General features: G+C 41.3%; 1 protein-coding gene across 1 annotated transcript in view; it reads right to left on the bottom strand.

The window, feature by feature from the left end:
• The window catches only part of kcnh4a (potassium voltage-gated channel, subfamily H (eag-related), member 4a), a 219971-nt gene that overhangs the window by 37409 nt on the left and 165417 nt on the right, over nucleotides 1-17145 (bottom strand). The window contains exons 12-14 of the mRNA XM_072248954.1: nucleotides 14646-14684; nucleotides 9448-9809; nucleotides 441-547 (exon numbers count right to left, since the gene is read on the bottom strand). Of these exons, the coding sequence (XP_072105055.1) occupies nucleotides 441-547; nucleotides 9448-9809; nucleotides 14646-14684 (508 nt within the window). The remainder of the gene's footprint in view (nucleotides 1-440; nucleotides 548-9447; nucleotides 9810-14645; nucleotides 14685-17145) is intronic.

Here is a 17145-nt window from a genome sequence, read left to right as displayed (position 1 = left end):
AGAAAATAGTCTATGCCTTCATTCCTTCTAACAAAGTGCATGTCCATACGCTTCTCTATACTGTATCCCATCAATCTCTTTTTCCCCAATCTTCTAACTTGTCCAATTCCTTCTGAGGACTACTGCTTCCTTACCACTATCTACCTCTCCATCTATCCTTGTATCATCCATAAACTTTGTCACAAAACAATCAATTCCATCATCAAGATCATTAACATATAATGTGAAAAGTAATGGAATCACCACTAGTCAATGGCAGCCAACCAGAAAAGGCCCTCCTTAATACCATTCTTTGCCTTATGCCAGTCAGTGAATCTTCTTTCCTGGATATTCTTATGACAAGCCGCTTACATTGCTAATTAGAATACTCATGGCTGTTTCTCAACTCTTTCCATTCTTTGAATCACCCTTTGCCCCGTTATGTATTTCAGGTACATTACCTTTCTTTGGAGATAATCTGGTCGATTTCTGGAAACTCTGATCAATGTTGAAATGAAATGTTTGTGTTTCGGAATTCTTCCCATCATCTTCAATCCCGTCAACAATCCTGTGACAATAATGTAAAGAATTAAGTGTAAGTTATTCATTACTCTGATGATTATCAACGCTATGTGTCATGCAAATACGCTTAAGGTCTTACTGATGACTGCACACCGCCACTTCACTGTGTGGAGGGCTGATCTGATGGAATGTTACTGGTTGACACCTTGAAAAGGCTTAAGAGACAGTTTCAGCTGCAATTTATTAATTCCTGCTCACTATCTCATCAGCCTTGAGACAATCAACCTCTGCCTTCTTTAGTGCACTAATGTCAGCAACACAATATTGGCGCGAAGATGTCATTCCAAGAGAAAGAGGGAAAAAAAGGAAAGAATGCGAGAGAGTAACTTAAATTTGTATAATGCCTTTCTCAATCTTGAAATGTTCCATAGCATTTTAAAGTAATAATGCTGAGATAGCATAATGGAATGTAATAATAGAAAACTTTTAAATTATAATTGTGTATTTGATAGCAGCAGTCAACTTGTGCACAATAAATTCCCATAAATATCAATGAAATAATGATATTGGTTGTTTATACAAAGTCAGTTGATGATTTAAAAACTCGGTGGCTACTTTATTAGGTACAGCTGTACACCTACTTGTTAATGTAAATATTTAATCAGCCAATCATGTAGCAGCAACTTAATCCATAAAAGCCTTCAGACAGATACAAGAAGAGGTTCAGTTATTATTTAGATGAAACATCAGAATGGGGAAGAAATGTGATCTAAATGACTTTGACCGTGGAAGACTGCTGGTGCCAGAAGGGATGGTTTGAGTATCTCAGAAGCTGTTGATTTCCTGGGATTTTCTATTGTTTGCAGAGAATGGTGTGAAAAAACAAAAAAAAAGTCCAGTGAGTGGGAGTTCTGCGGGCGAAAATGCCTTATTAATGAGGGAGGTCAGAGGAGAATGGCCAGACTGATTCAAGCTGATAGGAATAACTCAAATAACCACACGTTACAACAGTTATGCAGAAGAGCATCTCTGAAAGCACAATGTGTTGAACCTCGAAGTGGATGGGCTACTGCAGCAGAAGAACTCAAACATACACTCAGGAGCCCCTTTATTAGGTACAGGAGATACCTAACAAATTGGGAACAGTTTAGTGTTGTGTGAATGAAGTTATCCCCACTGGTTTAAGAGCCTGATGGTTGAGGAGTAATAACTGTTCCTGAACCTGGTGGTGTGTGGGTCCTGAGGCTCCTGTACCTCCTTCCTGATGGTAGCAGCGAGAAGAGAGCATAGCCTGGGGTGGTGGGGGTCTCTGATGATGGATGCTGCTCTCCGGCGACAGCGCTCCATGTAGATGTGCTCAGTGGTGGGGAGGGCTTTACTCGTGATGGACTGGTCTCACTGTTCCCTCCAAGCTGCGCGGGTGCGCAACTGCGCAGTAACTGAAATGCTCCCGCGCACATAGCCTTTGTTGCCGCGCAGCTCGAATAAAGAAAGATGACAAAATGTTCATGAAACGTGGATGATTTTCTTTGTTGTACTGCATTTTATTATACCCTTCAATTAATAAATAAAATCAAAAGTATGTGATTTTTCAATTTTCATTCTAAATATTCAAAGTATGCACATTACAAAAAAAACACTTAAAAGTGCCGTGCAGTTTCAGACCATGTAAAAATTTCCTGCTCAGAGCCATGGTTGGTCCATGCAGCCGTTACAAAAATAGAGGGAATGTTTACTGGGCCATATCCACGACTTTTTGTAGGATTTTCTGTTCAAGGACATTGGTGTTTCCATACCAGGCTGTGATGTAACCAGTCAATATACTCTCTGCCGCTCAGCTACAGAAGCTTGTCAAAGCTTTAGATGACATGCCAAATCTTGGTAAACTTCTAAGAAAGTAGAGGCATTGCTGTGCTTACATGCTTCTCTTAAGCACTTACATCCTTCTTTGCGCTGCCCTTTTCCATTCTTACTCCCTCTACCCTCATTTATAACAAACATCTCGAGATGTACTCTTCCCACTTGACACCCTTCCCCCCACTTACAGCACTCTCTATCATCAAGAACCACACAACTCCAGATTGATCACATGTATAACATTTCTAGTGTTTAAACTAGTGCTTTTTTTGGCGGGAATTTTTAATATTTTCAACCTTTTTAAACTAATCCCCCTGGCCTTAGACCATTCTATCTTTATTGTCTGTTCTGACATTTCCAGAATTTCAGGCTCCCAATCATCACTGAATTAAATTGCTCCTTCATTGTCAATATAGAACATCATGGCATAAGAACAGGCCCTTCAGTCCATAGTGTTGTGTTGAACTAATTAAGCTAACGACACCTAATTAAACTCATCCCCTCTGCCAACACATGGTCCATATCCCTCCATTCCTTGTCTAAGTGCCTGCTAAATACCTCTTTCATATCTGCCTCCACTATCACCCCTGGCAGTGGCACCCACCACTCTTTATCTAAAAAAAAATCCCCACACAACCCCTTCAAATGACTTCAGTTGCCGAGGTCACGATCTTTCAAATCACCTCCCTAAACCTCACTACCTCTTTTAGCCTTCTTTAAGATATTCCTTCAACCTGCCTTCTCATCTATGCCTTTGGCCATCTCTCCCAGCATCACTTCATGTGGCTCTGATGCTGTGAGGGAGGGCATTGAGACATTTTTGCTACGTTAAAGGTGTTTAACAATTGCAAATTATTGTTGAGTCAGACCAAAGCTGCACTCTGAAGACACATGATCCAATTCTGGAGGACTTGCCTGAACAGCAAACAATCCTTTTTTAAAATTCACACCTTTCTGTCAGTAGTTACACTTTTGCAGACTTTTTAATATCTGCTCTTGTCTACAGTGTCACCTACAATTTCCTTGCAACTTAGCCACCAGATAATTAAATATAATTATTAGCTTGCTTATTTCACGTTTCCACCTTCCTCTGACATTGTCACACATGGACTCCTAACCCGCCTTCCATGCCAAGTTCAGTAGATGCAAAACAAACAGCAAAGGGCAGATTTAAATAACCTGTTTTCCCAGAGTCTCCCTCCTCCCTTTTCTAAGATAAAGTACTGCAGCTTCTTCTTTTTCTTTGGTAAGAAAGGTTGCAGGAGAAGCCTTGTAAAGCCTCTTGTTGGACTGTTCAGTGCAAGATCTTTGTATTTTTAGACTTGACAACATTGGTAAGATTTATGATTAGTAAAAGTGACACGGATCACAATATTGATTAAATAAATCAAATTGTTCTTGTTTTTCCAGTAAAACACATCAAAATAGGTACATTTGTGCGTGACTGTCACACTGGGTGAGTGTCAGTTAGTCAGACTGTGTATTCTGAAAAGAAAAACATGTTGAGTTCATAATCCTCTGTTGTGTTCCAGGTTTCTTACTGTGCGGGAAGTGATGCATTTAAGTACAGAATGTCATTAAATTGGCGGGCAAAGTGACAAATTATTGAAGCCTTTGATCATAGCTCCCTGAGGGATCTAAGTCTCTCATCTGGCCAACAGCATTTCTGCGCTGTTCCTGAGCTTCAGTTCAAACCACCTGGTGATAGATGGGTCATTAGGTGAAGCTCATTTCAGCAATTAGGTAGCACTTAGATAGGAAAATCATCAATTATTGAGTTCACCATGAAATAATGGGGTTTGTTTGAAGTGTCCAAAAGTCAAAGTCAGGATCAAAAGTAAAATTTATTATCAACGTATGCAAATGTTACCATATACTACCTTGAGATTCATTTTCTTGCAGTCATTTATACAAAAAAATAAAGAAATGCAATAGAATTTATGAAAATCTAAATAACAGACTGATAAATAACCAATGTGCAAAAGAAGGCAAATTTGTGCAAATAATAAAAAATAGTACTGAGAACATGAGGCGTAGGGTTATTCAAAGTGAGTCTGTAGGTTGTGGAATCAGAGGTGAGTGAAGTTATCCACGCAGGTTCAGGAGCCTGATGATTGAAGGGTAATAACTGTTCCTGGACCTGGTGGTGTGGGACCTAAGGCTCATGTACCTTCTTCCTGATGGCAGTACCAAGAAAAGAGCCTGGCCTGGATGATGGGGTTCATGATCATAAATGCTACTTTCTTGTGGCAGTGCAAAGTGGCAAGAAATCATGAAGGGTCTGATTGCTTTTACAGTGAAGAGGCAGAGGAGATCCCATTGAGAGTGTAGACTAACTCTCCCCAGTAGGAATGGTGCTGTTACGCTCCAATAGTCCAGGGGAACAGTAAGTTCTGTCCTGTCTATAGATCAGATATTTCTCATAGGCTGCATATGGAACAATGCTATAGCCAGGCATGTTGGAGATAATTCCACCGACAATCAAGAGGGTTGATCACTTTGATTGATTTTATGCACATAATTATAACTGCCACAACAGCACTTTGTTCAGAGAACTTGCCCTGCCAGGAGAGGATGCTATTTGCTGAATAAATTGATTGTGACTGATGTATGACTGACTGCTTGCTGTGGGTCACATGTCCTTCCCCATCTCCAGATGACTTCATGCTTACAGTAAGTGCTGTTTTCAATAAATACGTATATGGTAATTACATTGCTCTGGGCTGCGGGATGTCAGGTTCATGGCACATGTTTTGCTACATAGCAGGTTATGAATGCAGACTTTCAGACAGTAAAGAGGTCAAACGATGTTAGGAAATTTCCTGAAAGGTATCAAAGATAAAGCGAAAGCATCACGAATTGACAGAAGTTACACCCAGATGTCTCGATAGCTGGGTTTTCCCATTGATTCCGTCACAATCTTCAGTCACTGCCTGAACTAACCATCTTAGTGTCCTACTTTCCCCTGACTAAGCTTCCAAACATCTTATTTCTTTCTAACATAAGTTGCGTAAGATTGACCATCTCTACCTGTCTAGGGAATGGAGATCATTCTCGTAAACAAGTTCTGCTCCAGAGACACAAGTGCAAAACATCTCAGCTGAGCCACCAGTGGAGGCTGTGAATTCAAGTCTAACTCCAGAGGCAATTTAAGATCAACAGTCCTTCTTAGCAAGCGTTAACTCGAGTCATTAACTTGGGCTGATTCAACTGATTGTAAAAGATCCCATGAGTCTATTTTTAAAAAAAAACTAGAGAACTTATCCATGTTTTCATGCCCAACTCTTCTCGCTCACTTAAAATCACCAAAACAGATTTTCTGTAATTATCATCTTTCGATCGTAGGGGCCTTGCTATCTAGAAATTGGTTGCTATGTTTCATACATTACCACAATGATTACAACAGGAAAAACACCACTTGAGCTGTAAGGTAATTATAAGTGTCATGAGGTCGTGCAAAGTCTTATAAAAATGGAAGTTTCCAAAAAGTCTTATAAGTAAACAGCTTTCGAGTTTCCTCCCACATTCCAAGGACGTACAGGATAGTAGGTTAATTCGCCTGACTATGAAACAGATCTAGCATAGATCACACACAAAATGCTGGAGGAACTCAGTAAAAGTACAGTCGACGATTTGGGCCGAGACCCTTCGACAGAAAAAAAGATGAGGAGTAGATTTAAAAGGTGGGGGGGGGGAAGGGGAGGGAGAAACACAAGCAGATAGGTGAAACCAGGAGAGGGAGGAGTGGAGAAGAGCTGGAAAGTTAATTGGTGAAAGAGATAAAGGCTGGAGAAGACGGAATCTAATAGAAGAGGACTGAAGGCAATGGAAGAAAGAAAAGGGGGAGGAGGATAGTGAAGGTAAGGGGGGGGGGGAGGGCATTACCGGAAGTTCGAGAAATTGATGTTGGAGGCTACCCAGATGGAATATAAGGTGTTGTTCCTCCAACCTGAATGTGGCCTTATCATGACAGTAGAGGAGTCCATGGATTGACAACACACATCAAAGTTGCTGGTGAATGCAGCAGGCCAGGCAGCATCTCTAGGAAGAGGTGCAGTCGATGGTTCAGGCCAAGACTGAAACGTGGACTGCACCTCTTCCTAGAGATGCTGCCTGGCCTGCTGCGTTCACCAGCAACTTTGCTGTGTGTTGCTTGAATTTCCAGCATCTGCAGAATTCCTGTTGGTTGTCCATGGATTGACATATTGGAATGGGAAAATGAAGTATAACATCCACTTCATGCCTAATTTTACCCTTTCAGAACACAGCATTGAGCATTCTACAAGCAATCTTTCATGAAGTTAGTCAGAGAAGTGTATATCACCTAGAAGAAATATTGAGTCATCATCCATGTTACAGGAAATCAAGGTCCAGTTCAGTTGAGAAGATTGATTCAAAGTAAGAACGCTGCAGTCCCTGCCATTGTACCTCTTTTCAGAGAATCAACAGATCTACTGAAAAAATCTGTGCAAAATAATTTTCTATTTTTTTTCACGAGAAAATTAGCTCTATTAATAACACTGGTTGATGCTCTATCTGGGAAGATATAAACATCAGTCTGACCAATGGGGATGTGAAATTCCTCTTTTAAAAACAAATATCTAGAAATTAATTTTCTGTCAGTCAATGATGCCAATGGAAATTAACTTTGGAGGCAAATGATGACACATTATCACTAACGTATAATAAGTTTAGCAGTCTTGACGGGGGTTAAGTTTTAGGTATTGGAATTATTCTTTCTCCACTGGTGACTCATAAGTGAAGTCACCTCAGAAGCTATTTTCTTGAGGCTATGCATTGTTATAATTCCATTAGTGGCTGTGAATTATACATTTAATTATCTCACCTTCCTATATTTTTATAGAAACAAATTTCACATCCTAATTTATTTTATTTCCTCCTATTCGTCTGCTCAGTATGCAAAGCCCATTGGCCAAAGACTGCCAAAAACCAAGGTATGCCTCAACATTTACCCAAATTCCATCATTTAACAACTTTGTGAATTTTGGAAGACCACAGTATACAAATTTGATTACTCAATTTGTATAAATGAATTCTGTGTCCTACAGATGGCTATTGAATTGTCCACAGAAGTTATACTGTCCTACTTGTTGACATCAACCTAAATACAGCAGATTGGTGCGTTGTAGCACCTTCAAGATGGTGCCAGCCTATTACATCACCCCTTCCCTTCTTTCCATATGAAGCAGTGACATTAAGGGAAGTCCAGAGGATTAAGGGATCCAAATGGGTTTCCATCAACACACACAAAATGCTGGAGGAACTCAGCAGGCCAGGCAGCATCTATGGAAAAGAGTAAACAGCCAATGTTTCGGGCCAAAACACTTCATCAGGACTGGAGAAAGAAAAAAGATCTTTTTTTGCTAGCTTTTTGCTGGGTTCCCATCAGTCAGGACTTCAACAATGACCCTCCACCGTCATGTAATGTTGCGCAATATCTTTTTAATTTGCATGCTTAACCTTCCATGATGCAACATGAACCCTGACAAAGACTGGAAAGCTGAATAATGTTCACAAATAAATGAACAAATGAAATCCATTTATGATGTCATGGTCATGATGGTTTTGCGGCCATGTCTGTGGATGATATGAAGATAGGTGGAGGGGCAGGTAGTGTTGAGGAAGCAAGGTATCGCAGACAGATTGGGAGAATGTGCAAAAAGGTGGCGGATGGAACACTGAGTAGGGGAGTGTCTGGTCATGCACTTTAGTAGAAGGAATAAAGGTGTAGATGCTTTTCTAAATGGGAAGAAAATTCAAAAATCAGAGATGCAAAAGAACTTGGGATTCCCTAAAGGTTAACTTGCAGTTGAGTCGGTGGTAAGGAAGGCAAATGCAATATTAGCATTCATTTCAAAAGAGCTAGAATATAAGAGTAAGGATGTAATGCTAAGTCTTTATAAGACATTCATCAGATCGCACTTGGAGTATTGCGAGCAGTTTTGGGCCCCTTATCTAAGAAAAGATGTGCTGACATCGGAGAGGGTCCAGAGGAGGTTCATGAGAATGATCCTGGGAATGAAAGGTTAATGTATGAGGAACATCTGATGTCTCTAGGCCTGTACTCCCTTGAGTTTAGAAGAATGAAGGGGGATACCATTGAAACATATCAAATATTGAAAGGCCTAGGTAGAGTGGATGTGGAGAGGATGTTTCCTTTTGTGGGTGAGTCTATTACCAGAGGGCACAACCCCAGAACAGAAGGTCATTCTTTTAGTAGAGAGATGAGGAGGAATTTCTTTAGCCAGAGGGTAAAAAATCTGTGGAATTCATTGCTACAGATGGCTGTGGAGGCTGTCATTGGGTATATTTAAAGGAGAGATTGATAGTCTCTTGATTAGTAAGGACATCAAAGTTTACAGGGAGAAGGCAGGAGAATGGAGTTGAGAGGGATAATAAATCAGCCGTTATGGAATAGCAGAGCAGACTTGATGGGCTGAATGGCCTAATTCTGCTCCTATGTCTTATGGTCTTATGTTCGACAAAATGGCCTCTTTCTGTGTTGTGACATTATATGTGATAAGTCTAATGCAGAAGATCCCTGACTTTGTTCCTGGGCCTCCCTGATCGAAATCCATACAAACTATGGAATCTGTGATCATTCAATGAACAAACAGAAAATTATGATTTCTACAGTCTGCCTTTAAGAGCACCCACAATGGAGCATGAAACATTTAACAGCTCAATACACCAAAATGCAGAGGTATTTTAACAATATACTGTATGATCTCATCACCGTTGACTCAGTTGTTTGACTCAACTGTCTATATGTAAAATTCTTCTGGATTTTTTACAGAACATCAGCTGTACAAAGAAGGATTATCCAGAAAGTAGGAAAACTGGTAAACAGATAAATTTATTACCAGACAAAATGCTGAAGGAATGTACAGTATCACTAACTATTTTGCCTTCATGTAGATAAGGCTGTTGGGAATACACTAGTGATGTGTAGTGTTCATTCTATGTGTAATTCTTATTCCTTAGATTTACAGCATAGTTGAGTGTCAACAGGTTGAGCTCTTGTGGATAATCTATTCTTCTGGATAATGTATCTGGAAATATCATTACCTAGGGCTTAGGTCAGGGGGTCCACAGCAGTTCAGCGATGGTAGAAGAAGCTTTGCTGGCTTTCGGACATTACAATTTCCACCACTGCAGGTGCTATCTTCTTTTTTATGTAGAGGGCTTTCCCCCCTCCTGCACTTCCCTGGAGATCGACTTCCGAGTCGTATCGCTGAGTAATGCTTCAATTCCTCTCCCAGCAAACTGCCCAGGGATCCTCGGCGAATCGGACTGTTCAATCCGGGCAGTGTGAGTTTCCTGCGACTTTTAGTTGCTGGTGAGAGATGTGAATATTCATTTGGTTCGTCCTCAGTTTCTAAAATGGAGGGAAGTTTCTTACTGGAATTGTCACTGCTGTCCAATTTATTCTGAAAAGTAATGCAATAGCTTTATTAGTTTTAGTGAGACCTGTGGAGGGAAAGCAAGCCTTAATTTTTTTGTAAAATTTCCCCATCGATCTCCTATCAGTGAGTTTCCATTAGTTTGTCGGCTAGAGTGAATTATAAACAGTGCCCTTCCCCAACTGCAATATATGCCAGTTCTAGCAATCTGGGTTCAATCCAGACCTCTGGTACCGTATATGCGGAGTTTCTTATTCTCTCTGATGACATGGGTTTCAAAAAAAATTCAAAATACATATATGTTACTGTATATACGACCCTGAGATTTATTTTCTTGCATTCACAGTAGAACAAAAAACTACAACAACTGACAACCAATGTGCAGAACAAGACAAACTGTGCAAATATGAAAAAAACAAATAATAATAATCATAATAAATAAATAATATTGAGAACATGAGATTGTATAGTCCTTGAATGTTAGTTCATAGGTTGTGGAATCAGATCAGTGTTGAGGTGAGTGAAGTTATCCACACTGGTTCAGTAGCCTGATAAGTTGAGGGGTAATAACTGGTCCTGAACCTGGTGTGTGGGCTCTGAGGCTCCTGTACCTCCTGTACCTCCTTCCCAAGGGCAGCAGTGGGAAGAGATCATGGCCTGGATGGTGGGGGATCTTGGGTCTTCTGGGTGCTCAGGTTTCCTCCCATGTCCCAAAAGCATGTTGGTAGATGATTTGACTACTGCAAATGATCTCTAATGTGATGGGAGAACTGGGGAGTTTTGAGCATCTGTCAAGAGTATATAGGCAAGCAAGTGGGAGAATTGATGGGATTTATCTAAGAGTCAGCAAACTCTTGATGGGTTGAATGGCTTCTTTCTAAGTTGCAAGAAAAAAAAACATGAAATCTTCCTTTTTATTGCAATGCAGGAACAAGTCTATATCCCCAGCCCTGCATGAGATCTGTACTGTTAGGTAAGGCTATGAAAGCACATCTGATCATCTACTTTCTTCCCTCCTTTTTTACACTGATGGTGAGGCAAAGTCCCTTGGTTCTTATTGTCTGCTGGTACTTCAGAAAGCAGCTGTTCTGCACATACTGCCTCAGATTGCAAACAAGTTATTGGAATGTAAGCTGTCTGCTTTCCTTGGCTTCCACACATTTGCCTCCACGTTAGCTTTTCTTTTGCTTTGTAACACTCCTGTGAGGTTCATTGGGGAGCTCTTGCTACATTAAGATGTTTTATATGAATTAATTTGTTGTTTCGTTAGAATGAAACCCAAGTGAAGACAGCCCAGTCCAAACTAGTCTTTCCTCCATAGACTCTCTCTACCATTCCTGTTGTCTTGGGAGTGCAGCTAACATAATTCAGGTCCTCTGCCACCCAGTCATTCTCTCTCCTCTTTCCTTCCAGCTGGTATAAAATAGAAAAGCTTTAAAACATGCACTACCAGGCACAAGAACAGCTTCTATCCCACAGCTATAAAACTCCTGAACTGTATAATCTTTCAATCTACATTGTAATGGTCCTTGATCTTTATTTACCAACTTGACTGCACTTTATCTGTAGCAATAACACTCTTTCCTGCATGCTTTTTAAAAAATTTTAATTATAGATACAGCACGGTAATAGCCCTTCTGGCCCAAAGAGCCTATCCCTCCTAATTACACCCATGTGACGAATTAACCCACTAACCCATACGTCTTTGGAATGTGGGAAGAAACCAGAGCACCTGGAGGAAACCCACACAGTCACGGGGCTCCTTACAGGCAGTGCTGGGAATTGAACTCGGGTCACTGGCACTGTAATAGCATTACACTAACCACTACGTTTCCATGCCACCCACTGTTATTACATTTCTCTTTATACTATCTCTAGACCCCAGAGAGGCTGGCCCTGGCTCACCTCTGACCCCTGATCAGATCAGCCCTTGACTCCCTGCAGTTTGCCTACATTGGAATCGACGATGCTGTCATCTACCTGCTGAGCAGAGCTTACTCCCATTTGGATAAGCAGGGCAGCACCGTGAGGATCATGTTTTTTGATTTCTCAAGTGCCTTCAATACCATACAGCCCTCACTGCTGGGGAAAAGCTCCGTTCAATGCAGGTTGGCACTTCTATTGTATCCTGGATAATGGAGTACCTGACTGGCAGACCACAGTTTGAGTGGCTTCAGAGCTGTGTGTCAGACATGGCTATAACAGCACTGGGGCCCCACAGGGGACTGTATTGGCTCCCTTCCTGTTTACCCTGTATACCTCAGACTTTAGATACAACACTGAGTCATGTCATCTGCAGAAATTCTCTGATGACTCAGCAGTAGTTGGGTGTATAAAGGGAGGATGGAGGATGAACACTGGGCCCTGGTGGAGGACTTTGTCTATTGGTGCAAGCTGAATCATCTGCAACTCAACATCAGTAAGACAAAGGAGATGGTGACGGACTTCAGGAAGACTAAGCCTGCACTGCTCCCTGTTACTATTGATGGTGAGGATGTGGATGTGGTGAGGACCTTTCAGAACAGAGGAACACTTCCAGTAATAGACCTATACCACCGGCCTGCTCCGAAGAGCAGTAATTGAAGTCATTCTTACCCTCGGCCATTAGGCTCTATAATGAGTCAACCTATAGCTGGGGAAGTGATGACCCCCTCCTGTTATACCGTTATTAACCTCTGTTTAAACTCAGTTTAGTTCTGTTTACCACACCCTGCTACTGCGGACCTCTGTGCAATACTAATATCACTTCTTATCTGGATGCTCCACTCTGTTCCACTCTCAATTCCACTCTGAGATTGAATTAACCTGGTCCAAATTACTGACCAGATTCAGGAACTTCATTAAAAATAGACATTCATTGCCAGTATAATATGGGCTATAACAGAACAAAAAGAACTCACTGCTGGTTTCTACCATTTTTTAAGCCTTTCCTTTCAAATTTCACCCATTTCTATGAAATGCTGTGTCTTTATCCAAAATATGAAACTTCTAAGAGGTCTGCGCTGGAAAATAAGAATTCCAGTGTTGTTTCAAATGCATTTAAAAGACAGTCTAGAAGCCTCAGAGGCTTCACAGGATGCAGCAATGCAGGACACATCACTCATTGTTACATGCACAGAGAAGCCTGTGGTCATAATAACTTCATCACATTGACAAGAAGCAGGAGAATGTAAAGCCACAACTCAGGAGGTGTGAAGATAGTGCTTTCACATACAGCAAAGGTCTAGGCTTCCTGGATGACTGGGGCTAACAAAAATAACACAATGGCTTGAACTTAGCTCATGTGGGTTTTGTAAATATCTGGCTCTAAGTGTATAAAATTATTTTCAAAGTGGACAGGGATTTGAGCTCAAATTACGGCATTTCTAAAATTGAACCAGTTTTTTGCCTTGTGTCATTTCCTTTGTGATTCTCCTGCAGGGCACTGACCAGGAAATGAGGTCATGTTGTTCTGATGTGTGTATGATGCTGGACGTCCTCTGAGCAACCGTTTTTCGATAGCACTACAGAGAACTTAGATCAGCACTGTATATTACAGGCCCTTCAGCCCACAATGTTGGGCCGACCTTTTAAGCTACTCTAAGGTCAAGCTAATCCTTCCCTCCCACATGGCCCTCCATTTTTCTCTCATCCACGTGTCAGCCTATGAATCTTTTAAATATACCTAATGTATCTGACCACCACCCTAGGCAGTGTGTTCCACGGACCCACCAGTCTCTATGTAAAAACACTACTTTCCTCTTATCACCTAAAATTACGCCCTCTTGTTTTAGCCATTTCCACCTTGGGAAAAAGTCTCTGCCTCTTATCATCTTGCACACCTCCATCAAGTCACCTCTCATCCTCCTTCACTCCAAACAGCGGCACAGTAGCATAGTGGTTAGCACAATGCTTTACAATCCAGGCATCCCAGGTTCAATTCCCGCTGCTGCCTGTAAGGAGCTTGTACGTTCTCCCCGTGACTGTGTGGGTTTTCTCCCAACGTCCAAAGACGTACCGGCTGGTAGGTTGATTGTTATTGTAAATTGTCCTGTGGTTAGGTGAGGATTTTAAGTCGGGGATTGCTGGATGGCATGGCCAGAAGGGCCTACTCTATACTGTATCTCAATAAAAATTTAAAAAAACAGAAAACCCAAAGCTCACTCAACCTTTCCTCATAAGACATGCTCTCTAATCCAGGCAGCATCCCAGTAAAATTCCTCTGCACCCTCTCTAAAGCTTCCACATCCTTCCTGTAATGAGGTGACCAGAAATGAACACAGTATTCAAAGTGTGGTCTAACCTTTCCTGCCTTTTAACAAGCACTATGACCTCCTCCCATTCTTTGGTCCAGACCAGGTGCCCAGAGTGAGAGAAAAAGTAAAGGGCTTTGAGTTACAAGACCAGGCCAACATTAGATTCTGTTCCTGACCCTCAGAGAGATCAGTCCTAAACCAATAATATAGTTTGGCATTATATGGAGCAAAATTCCTCCGTGCTGTCAAATCAGGAATATAAAGAGTTAAGAGGACCCCTGGAGTTTAAGCATTAAAGCTATTTGGAGTCTACAAGAAATCTTTTTTATGTTAATGAAGCTAATTAATACTAATAGATCAGTGGAGGTTTGTGCACACAGGGAGTCATAAATACTGAGAATACACTCCGAGATAAAATTGTAATTGATGTCATTTAGCACTAATGAGATCTTGCCTGGTTAGATTCAATTCCAGAACTGTCAGTCTCAGAACAACAGCTTCGATATGAATGAAATTTCACAGAATTGTACCCTTATTATCAATGATTTTCATTCTCCCATTTCGGTTTATTGCTAGTTACTATCACAAGTTATAATACACTACGTTCAGAATAAATTAGCCAACGTACCTGAGGGAGTCTTGGAGACTTGGAGCATTTTGAGATTCCCTGTGAATACAATATATGGAGTTTATACCATGCAATTAGCTGGAGCAGGCCACACTGAGTTACATCTGAATTTATATGCAGTACAATCTATTAAATGTAATCCTATTCACAATACAACCAGATACTGCTGCTAGGAATCTGCAGACGCCTGAGTATGGCTTTCAAGATGGTGTTATCTATAGCCATATTCATTGACTTTAAAAGACTGGATAGCAACTCTAAGAGGCTGGTGCCATCCAATCAATTTGCCCGCAGGGCATGGATTCACTTTTTTTCAATTAATTTGTGAAGCGTAGGATTTGCTGGCCAAGCCAACAATTATTGTCCATGCCAGTTGACCTAGAGAAGGTGATGGTGAGCCCCTTCCTGAACTGCTGCTGTCCATGCTGTTAAGGTTTTCTCTCAGCAGTGTTCATGGCTGAGGTCCAAGGTACTGACTGAGCAATGATAATGGAATGTAACTTGGAGGGATGTTTGCATTTGGAGGTGGGTATGTTAATTATCTTTCCTGATGGTGGAGGTCATCAGGTAGGAGATGCCTCCAAGAAGATCTACACACTGCAGGTAAATTCTGGGAGTGACTGTGTAGATGGTACGAATACAAGAAACTGGAGGAAGACTAGGCCCTTCTGACCCTCAGACTTGTTCTGCCATTCAGTAAGATCAGGGCTAATCTTCTGCCCTGTCCCCATATCCAGTGATGCTAGTACCCAGAAATGCATTCATCTCTATTTTTAAATGTTGTACGTGAATTTGGCGCCAGTCATGCAGTTGCCTTTATTCTGAACAGTTGTTGAGGCTCTGGGGTGTCAGTGGAGCTGCACACATCCAGACAAGGGAAATACGGTCTGTTATTTCAGAATAAGACTCAGGTTTATTATCACTGATATATGTTGTGGAATTAGTTGTTTTGTGGCAGCAGTACAGAGCAATACATAAAAATTACTATAAGTTACAATCAGAAACATATCAAAATAAATCAGTGCAAAAAGGGAACAAGAGTGAGGTGGTGTTCATAGTTCATGAACTGTTCAGAAATCCGATGGTAGAGGAGGAGAAGCTGTTCCTAAACTGTTGAGTGTGTGTCTTCAGGTTCCTGTACCTCCTCTCTGATTTCTTATATTTGCTCACAACATAGACAGAGGCCAGAAACCATTCAGCTCTCAGACCAATCGGATCAATGCCATTCCCCTCACTTAGTTTCCTGCAACAATTTTGTTCTCACAATATACAATTGACTTGAGCCTGGTAATGGCAAGACAGTCTTAGGGGAGTCACCACCTCCGATTTGGTCACATGACACATGTGACTGATCCAATTATGCATCTGGTCAAGAAATTAGTGAATTGCTCCTGGTTGGTCTAAATCCACCACCTAAGTGTGATTCAAAGGGCAAACTCGTTATCAGTATGATTTCATAAAACATGGATATTGAAATGGCAGAGGGGCAAAAGAATTCGCCATGACAACATCATTCATCTTCCAAGACAACCTGTTCACTGTCTGGTTATAAAGAGAAAAGAGCCTTTGGATAAAATTATGTGTAAAAATTTCACGATTCACAGTGTCCTGGTAGGAAGGGTGTCTCCAACCTTCATGCTTCCCTAGATCCATCTGCCTCTCATTATTTTCTCTCTCTCTCTGCCATCATGTCTCATTCACTTGCCATTGTCTCCTAATTCCACTCCCTGATCTAATGTAACCTGCCTGCCACCTTACACCTCTCCTCAGTCCACCAATCACTTCAAACTCCTATCTCACCATTCCCTTTCTCCTCTCTATACTGGCTTCTCTACTTGCAGCCCTGATGTGGAGTTGTAATCTGAAACATCGAGAATTCTTCCCCCACCACTACAGATGCTGCTCGACCTGCTGCGTTCCTTCAGCATATGGTTTGTTGCTCCAGATTCCAGCATTTGAAGTCTGTCATGTCTGCTGACTCTCAACATGTCGGGCCACTTTCTTTACCGGGGAAGTGGGAGTGTATTAAATTGTGGGAAGCATATAACTAAACGTAACTGTGCAAACATCAGTGATCAGACCAATTACCTAACACCACTCCATTCACACATTACTCCAAATTTTCATTCCGCGCTATTGTAACGCTTATCATTGCTACAGTGTGAAACTGATCTGGAATTTAATTTCAATTAACAACTGTGTTAAAATAGGGCATGTGTTAATTTATCACATTGAGAGGAAACTTAAACATCTCAAATACTTCTTATAGGCGGTTGAGAGATAAAAATTAGCTTCATTTGTCACATGTATATCAAAACAGAGAGTGAAATGCATCGTTTGCATTCATGACCAACACAGTTCGAGGATGTGCTGGGGGCCAGCCCACAAATGTTGCCATGCTTCCAGCACCAGCAAAGCCTGTCCATAACTTATTTACACTAGCCTGTTTGTCCTTGGAATGTGGGAGGAGATTGGAGCACCCAGAGGAAAACCACTTGGT

This window comes from Mobula birostris, chromosome X (genome assembly GCF_030028105.1).
Source record: "Mobula birostris isolate sMobBir1 chromosome X, sMobBir1.hap1, whole genome shotgun sequence".
NCBI classification, from domain to species: domain Eukaryota; kingdom Metazoa; phylum Chordata; class Chondrichthyes; order Myliobatiformes; family Myliobatidae; genus Mobula; species Mobula birostris.
This window is presented reverse-complemented; position numbering and strand designations above follow the sequence as displayed.